The sequence below is a fragment of the Azolla caroliniana genome, unplaced genomic scaffold (genome assembly GCF_043228905.1).
Source record: "Azolla caroliniana isolate FFs.n. ecotype wild unplaced genomic scaffold, voAzoCaro1.0.p SCAF_7, whole genome shotgun sequence".
In the NCBI taxonomy this organism is placed as follows: domain Eukaryota; kingdom Viridiplantae; phylum Streptophyta; class Polypodiopsida; order Salviniales; family Salviniaceae; genus Azolla; species Azolla caroliniana.
The window spans coordinates 7,243,244-7,251,412 of record NW_028230442.1 but is presented as its reverse complement, the minus strand read 5'-3'; the positions used below and the strand labels follow the sequence as shown (position 1 = coordinate 7,251,412).

Sequence of the window (8,169 nt, the reverse complement as noted above, 5' to 3'; positions counted from 1 at the left end):
TAAGAGAAACTCAGAACCCGAAACTGCAACGCTTTGTCAACTCGTTCTTTGAGCATTCAACACACATCACATTCAGTAAATCACAAAGTGCAAGTGCACATATACAATGACATGATAATAACAAACATGAAAGCGATCATTGCATGCTAGCCAACAACAATACATGCTTTCCGTTAAATCCGAAAGGTGAAACTAACGAAATCCATGGGACGGTGGGTGACAATTGTAGTATATAGTGTGATGGAATAGTTTGGGACAAATGAAGGGGGGAAGTGAGGGTATGGACGAATTCTTGATAAAAACCAAGCATAAGATGACATCTACTTTGATAGTGTAAGTTTAGTTTATTTAGTGCTAGGGAACAAAGGATGAAAGATATTTTTTAAGGTGCAATTTTTTTCATGCTTTTTATTCTTCTTCTTGAATCCTTAGTAATTTTGTTGTTGTTGTTTGATGTTATTAGGTCCATTTTAAAAAGATGGAATTTATGGAAGGCATGCCACCGAGGAAAAGGAGTAGGCCAAAAAGCAAATCATAACAAAGTGTCAAAAGAGACAAAGTGTAAAACATAAGGTGATCCATCCAAAATAATAACCAAGTGCTATGGACATTGCTTTCTTTTGCTTTTTGCTTCACAAGTTTGTGATACCATTTTGACACAATTGCTTCTGATTTTGCATCTTCATCATCATCATCATCATCTTCTTCTTCTTCTCATTTTTACATAGTGTGGTGGTCACTGGATTTTGTGCTTAGGGTTTAGGGTTTAGGGTTTTAATCCAAGAGCTCGGCTGCTGCCGGTTCGCATGTGCGAGACCAATCTATGAGATGTAGTGGGCATGGGAGCCATGCCAATGTCGGCACCGCCCACCGTAGCGGGACGGCGTTTCGGAGGCGTTACATGCTTCACGGGAACTACGACACCCCCTTGTTCGCCGGCGCGGGCCTTTGCTTTAGTAGAATGTGTGGATTGCATGTATCCTGGCTTCTCAATTAGGCTATGCCTTCCTCCTCCTATTTCACTAACCTTCTCCTTCTTGGTCTTGGTCTTGGTCTTGGTCTTTTCTTCGATGCTTTCTTTAGGGCAATCCGCATTGCCTCGCGATTCCTCCCGTTCTTTCGGTGTAGCAGTCATGGCCGCCTCGAGGTCCCCTACACCCTCCACAGCTGAAGGAGACCTCTCCCTCTCCTTCACATTCACATTCACATTCAATGTGGGTGTGGACACCCTACTTGACCTAAGTGGCGAGCTTGGCGACAAATCCATATGTGCATCATCGAGATTACCCGATGCTGCCATTGCGGAGGCCCCGCTTTTGTCCGGAACATTGTGGGAGCTACCCATGGAATTGAGCTTGGTGAGAGTATGTGGCATTAATGTACAGTTTGGAGTAGGATGGGACAGAGCACTGGTCTTTGTACTTGGGGACACCAACACACTGTCATGGGGAGGATCCGGGTTCGGATTGTTCCGGACATTCGATCCAGCATTGGTCGCAACGAGCCATGAGCTCTCCGGAATGGAGAGGCTTCTCTTCTTCACATAGCCCTTAGGTTTATTATGATGATCATGGTGTTGATTGGGGGATGTGGTTGAACAGAAGCTTGAATCAGTAGTAGTAGTATTATTAGTATAGTACATGGGTTTCGTCATAAGCTGCGAATCCTCGGCTCCTCCTCGACGAATGCAGGGTTCTGCAAGCACATTCATGACACTCACATGCTCCCTTGCGAGGCCCGGGAATGAAGTCTCCCATGGCTTCGCGGCCATCCATCTCTCCAGCCATTTCCAACCCCAGTGACTCTTATCCTGGTCTTTACAATCGGTCACGAATGATTCGGATGTCCGCCTCGCCGGAGTGCATCTCCGCAACTGATCCATGAAAGAAAAGCCATTCATTAGGTCCTTGTAAACCTTTCATTAATCTCAATTTCGTGTTGTGTAGCCCAATATTATGTGACACCTTAATTAATTGCATTGCTTCCTTGTGGCAAAGATTAATTTACTGTGCGCTCAGGATTCTAATTAGTTCCCCCTAATATAATTCTCCAGAGGCTAATTCTCTGCAGGGCGGCATCAACACAGCATAATTCATAATGCAATTGGCATGACTGATTAGCTATGCATTTGATATGATCATGACTTAGTATATTGGTTTAACTTGAATCATATATATTATGTGTGCATATAATAAATATAGATGTGTGTGTGTAACAAACTCGCCTGTTCTGAGAAGGCATAGGCTAATGCTTTCTCTCGCCGCATTGCAGCTATCTGTCTCTGCTCTGCTTTGGCTTGGAGTTGCTCAGGTGTAGCAACACTATTATCCCACTCTGATTCCTGACAATGGGCAAAAAGAAAAAGAAACAGACTCCATTAATATGTTAAATTTGACATACATGTCATCATAATCGTCATCATTCTTTACTAAATAATCCAATGGCTGATAGTTTGATCTATTTTAATCAATTTGGATCATAGTTAATCCAATGTGAGACACATATTGGCTGGATTTATGTGTGAAGTAGATTGGCATTTGGAGAACTAATTACTCTACTCGACTTAAAGGCATATTATATATGGGAAACTATGGCCTATTATAAACTCAAAGTCACATGTTGATCATTTCTGGCAATCTTATACAAATTGGCCATAGCTAACTAGCTACATCAGGTACTGGCCATAGCTTAACTACCTACATCTGGTAGTACCCATAGCTAATTAGCTAGTAATTGCTAAGAAAGAAAATACATTATTGATAGCTAATTAACTAGTGATTGTTAGGAAAGAAAATACATTATTGCAAGCTAATTAACTATATGAACTACTAGCCATAACTAATCAGCTAGAAATAACTAATCACAACACTGCCCATTATTGTGTCCACTTTCATGAATAAACTAGAGCAGGTGCATTTTAAGCACATATATTTGCCCATTATTGTCTCCACTTGGTAGATTCGCATTATTGATACCAACCAAATACAATAAACTTTTGAGTAAGCAAGCATTCCCAGAATTATGGTTTAGCAGAGCGGCAATTTTGCGGGGGGGAAATGGAGAAGTTGGCAAAATACTTTTGGAAGAAGAGAATCCGATTGTGCCGGATTATTTATTGTACATGCTTTCGATTCGATAGGCTTTCTCCATGGCAAAACTCCTCCCAGATGGGGCAGTATATATATTGGAGTTATGGTAAACAAGAGTGGGAGATTTGAATTGAAAGAATGAAGCATATATACTGATGATTGAAAGAAAGGTTAGGTGATACTCACTCCGAGTGATTTAGTGTGGGGTGGAGGAGGCAGGCCGGGATCTCCATCATCACCATCATAATTAACATCATCATCATTGTCTGCAGGAATGTTGTTATGGTTAGTGATGATTCTGCAGGCGTGCCGGCCCCCATGGGACACGCGCACGCGCCGTGCCCTCACGCGTGCCTGCACCCGCACCAGCGCCTGCACGCAGCGCAGCGTGGCCGTAGCCTGCTTCCTCACGATCCGCCCCCGTGCCAATGCCTGTAATCTCACCAGCCCCTTCAATGCCCGCAATGCCCTCCGTGCCTATGGAGCACGGATTTAGAGTTTAGAGATCAATTTAAGCATAGAGAGCAATTTAAGGTTTAGATGGATTACAGAGATCAATTTAGGGTTTAGATGGATTGTAGAGAAAGAAGAATCATTCGTAGATGATTTGGAGCCTCGATGTTAAATGGAGAGAGAATACTGTCGAAGATTAAACCTAATTGAATTATTTGTAACTATAGAAGACAATGTGGAGATATTATGGCAGTAATTGACTTCATTCCCAATGCTGTAAGAGCAGAGGCAGGGAACAATTTACACATGAATCACGCCATATGGAGCGACAGACAATATGTATTAGGCATTCCTCAGTAATTAATCAATTTAAGAACTAGCAGCGTTTATTTGGAGGGAGTGTTTTGTTTAATGAAGCAAAATATAAAGAAGAGTAAAAACAAAAACAAAAAGGTCTAAAAATGGATGCATTAAATCATTGGATCTGCGACATACATATACCGTGAGGGCCATTAACTGCAAAGATCAAAAGTGGCAAGAAATGGCCTATTCTGATACTGCGGTAATAATAGTAGCTGGTAGTTGCAGTGTACATATATATAAATGATGGGAATGATGATGATGGAGTTTGCAAAGCATTAAAAACGCGGGAGTAAGTAAGAGAGGAGGAAGTGCAGAGATTTGAAACGAAAGTGGAAAAACAGGGACTCGAAGAATTAAGTAAAAATAGAATGATAATAAAAGTAATATGATTTATATAATATATATATATATATGTGGTATATATGTATGTATATGTATGTACCAGGTAGCCACGGAAAGCTGTCTGTATGACAGTGGCTGCCCAATGGTGGTCATGATGATGATGATGATGATGATGAGTGCGTGAAGAAGCATGATCATCATATGTGGCCATTGATGGCGATGGCGCCGATGATGATGATGGCGATGGCGATGGTGATGATGATGATGATGATGATGATAATGACATCCCATTGCCATTGGCCCAACTAATCATTCGATTCTCATGAGCAGCTTTAGTTACAGGCGCTGCTCTACTGCTGCTACTACTAACGCCGCCGCCGCCGCCGCCCCTGGCCCTGGCCGCTGACGTGGCACGCTCCAGCTCCTCCGCCAGTGTGCGGAGCCCCCTGCTCCCCCCCCCCACTTGAACCCACGCACATTTGCGCCGCCCCTCCGCCGCCTTCGGATTCTCGCAGAGAGATCCATCGCCATTCCTCTGATTCCCGTAATCTCGATCATAGCACGCATCCTCACCATATTCGCCATGATTAGTAGCAGCAGCCGCTATGGTAGTACTCGATTTAATGCTGTCTGTGTAATCCTGCACGCCTTCCTTCCCCTCGCAAATGGCACCTGCTGCCTCTGCACACCGATCTTCCTCCTCCTCCTCCTCCTCCTCCTCCTCCTCTTCTTCTTCTTCTATTTCTTCCGCCACCGGGATTTTCTGTGACGACGATCCCTTCAGCTTCACTCCTCCCAGTAATGCTTTCAGCAGCTTTCTCGGCTTACCCATTCGATTCAAATCCCTTAACGCCCTATCTCTTCGTCACTCTGTCTGTCCGTCTGCCTGTCTGTCTTCCTGTCTTCTATTTCATCGGTGATAAATCATACGAAATAGGAACACGCAGTCATGAGAGAGAATTAGAAATTGGCGGTATGAGGACATGGAATTCTTAGAAGGTAGCGGTATGAAGTACCATGAATTTAGCATTTGATTAGAAGAAGAAGAAGAAGAAGAAGAATGGAGAGCTCTCCCTGGCACTGGAGCCTGGATAATGAAGGGAGGTTTCCATTAAAAAGCAATACAGAGAGAAAGAGAATTTAGAGAGAGAGAGAGAGAGGGGAGTCTAATCGATGAATGATACAGGAAGTGAGGGAAAGGGAGACATTGAGCGAGAGAGGAGGAGATGGCGACAGGGAAATGATGCAGACAAAGAGAGAGAGAGAATTTAGAGAGAGACTGAGTGAAGAGCTGGAAACAGAGAGAGAATTGAGAGAGAGAGAGAGAGAGAGAGAGAGAGAGAGAGAGAGAGGGAGGCAGGCAGAAGAGTGGTTTTTATTACGGTGGTTTTCGCTTTGGTGGTTTTCTAGTTTTCCTCTGACTTTTAGAAATCCTGCCTTTGCTCCGCCACGTCTGCAATCCCGCCACGTCATCCAACCCCCTCTCTTCTCCACGTCATCCCGGCATGCCACGTCACTGGAAATTAATCCTGGTTTGTTTCGATGCCACGTGGCTGGCCTTCAGATCTGAGCACCCCCGCCTGTCCACGTCAGCAAGGCCCCGCCGCTTTCACGCGGATCCTCAGCTTTTCTTTTCTGCTTTTCCGTGGCGCAGCTTTCTTTTTCTTTCTTTTTTGCTTCTCATTTACTCCTCATTTTGCTTTCCGTTTGTTTTGCTTTTCTGCTTTTTTGCTTTTCTTGTTGCATATTATGTAATATGAATTATAACACCACCCCCCCCCCCCCCCCCTTTTGCAACAACAAAATAAGAGAGAAAAGATAAAGAAGAACCAAACCCCAACCACATTTTCGTGATTGAAGAGCTTTCCATGTCTCTCATGTGGCCTTCATAAATAAACCTCGACAAAGAGCTTTTAAGTTTTCTTTACATCGAGTCCAAGGACCCGCACGTTTCTGTACCAATGCTGCTTCACACCTTTGTACAAACATTACATTACGCTCACGTTATGTTGGTGCCTAGTAATATGTTCTGTGTCGTGTCTCTACTCCCATCCGGAGTTCGCCACAAAGTGTTGCATCTGTCATACTCTTGGATAAGCTTTTGAACTGATGGGGAATCGGGAATCTTTACAATCCATCTAGGTCAGTGCACCACATCAAGGCCTTACGTTTCCTAAGACGTGGGAATCTTTTCCTCATAAAGGACTACATAGAACACTTGAACATAAGAGACATAAATTAACAACATCACTTCCTCCCTCGTGGAATGATATTTTTGTTTTATTGCCTTGTAATTTACATACATTTGGCCCTAAGATAAATTCACCTCGGTGACAATCTACTATTGTTTCACAACATATTAAAATATATGTGCTTCTTTAAGTTCTTGCAATATGGAAGCAAACAAAGATTCAGAGGCATAGGTTGACGGAGCATTCAGATGGAATGGGATTTCAACAATTTACAAACCAATGAGTTTTGGGCAATCAACATCAAATTAGCTGAGGTGATCATGACAATTGTGGCAAGATGAGCATGTTTCAAATGCATATGTCATTCATCTTACCGACACTTATCTTGTTAAAACAATTTTCGGGGCAAATGATATCAATGATTAGAAAGATATAATATCAAGTATTCATATAGCTCAAAGTCTGGCAAATGAAAATGCTCATCGTGCTCCCAAATTTAGCTAGCTTGCACATATTAATGTCAATCAAATTTTGGTAATGAAAATGTTAGCAACTCCTATAAGGATTGTCTTTTGATACGCAATAGCTTACAAAAGGCCAAACATGAGATGAGTTGACCCTCTTAATCTTAGAACAACCATACATGAAAATGCTTCAAATAGAAGCTTTACCTTTAACATGTATGGCTCAAAGTATTCCATCGGGAATTCATAGTCAATATCTTTAAAATCTTTGATTCTTGTAGGTTTGTGGGAGTACTTGTGGATGGTGGGAGACATTGGAAGTGATGTTGAAGAAACTTGATTCACAAGGCTTGAACCAATCAACTCCATGGGATAATTGACATCAAACCATGATTAAGTTATCATATATGGTTCTAGTCAATGGGTTCCATGCAGGTTTCAAGTTTAGTTTATATACTCATACTAATTAGTAAGTACCACATAGTAATGATATCATACTAGACTTTCAAGAGTTTTGCTCACTAAATACCTACTTCTATCTGGTAAGGAGCATTCACCCCCCCCCCCCTTCTCTCCAAGTCTTGGTATGCATGTACGATTCTCATGTTGGGACCACCCTCATCCCACCACTTGATATTAAATTCATAACAAACATTGTCACTTGTTTATTTATCAATTGAATGTAAACTACATTCTCGTTCTTGTAACTCATGAGTTCATGAAATACCATTTTACGTCAAGAGTACACAAATTATAAGACAAGCTGGGGACCTCATGGATATGTTTAAGAATATGAAATCAACCACATCATTTTTGTCAACAATTTAGCCACCTTTCCGATCTTGAGATCTTCCTAATTATTGGGACACTTGCAATGTAGTGTTTATCATCCTTGGAAGAAACACTATGATACTTTTCATCAATGAACCTTTTTTTATTGATTGTTAATCTTGTCTTTGAATATCTTGATGTCCAATAGTTAAGGTACATTGATGGTAAAATAACTAATTCCTCTCTATCAAGAACATTTTCTTATCAATCCAATCGCAATAAGAGATCAAGGTTGAAACCCATAAGCTCAATGGACTAAAACCTATAGAGATATGTTTGGCAATTTTTACAAACTCTAAAAAGGGAAAATAATCCTCCTAGATAATTTATTCGACATTTGGCCTATATATAAAAGCCTATATTTTGATACAATAACATTTAACTTGTAACCTTACCATCCATTTTAGCGTGATATATTGCACTCACAAAATAACA

At 41.6% G+C, this 8,169-nt stretch overlaps 1 protein-coding gene across 1 annotated transcript; it reads right to left on the bottom strand.

Annotated features, from left to right (window-relative positions):
• Nucleotides 1–610: 610 nt before the first annotated feature.
• Nucleotides 611–5,309, bottom strand: LOC147861756 (uncharacterized). Its single transcript, XM_087322965.1, has 4 exons — nucleotides 4,348–5,309; nucleotides 3,276–3,566; nucleotides 2,225–2,341; nucleotides 611–1,873 (listed from the first exon to the last, which is right to left on the bottom strand). Exons 1-4 carry the CDS (start codon nucleotides 5,077–5,079, stop codon nucleotides 767–769), a joined length of 2,247 nt encoding a protein of 748 aa, XP_087179091.1. The 5' UTR covers nucleotides 5,080–5,309; the 3' UTR covers nucleotides 611–766.
• Nucleotides 5,310–8,169: the final 2,860 nt, after the last annotated feature.

What these genes read in the sequence shown, in the direction of transcription:
- LOC147861756 (XM_087322965.1), bottom strand. Translation starts at nt 5,079, where the DNA reads ATGGGTAAGCCGAGAAAGCTGCTGAAAGCATTACTGGGAGGAGTGAAG. An exon ending in CAGCTTTCCGTGGCTACCTG is followed by an intron (nt 3,567 to 4,347) that starts GTACATACATAT and finishes CGTGCTCCATAG; the next exon opens with GCACGGAGGGCATTGCGGGC. An exon ending in CCCACACTAAATCACTCGGA is followed by an intron (nt 2,342 to 3,275) that starts GTGAGTATCACC and finishes GCCCATTGTCAG; the next exon opens with GAATCAGAGTGGGATAATAG.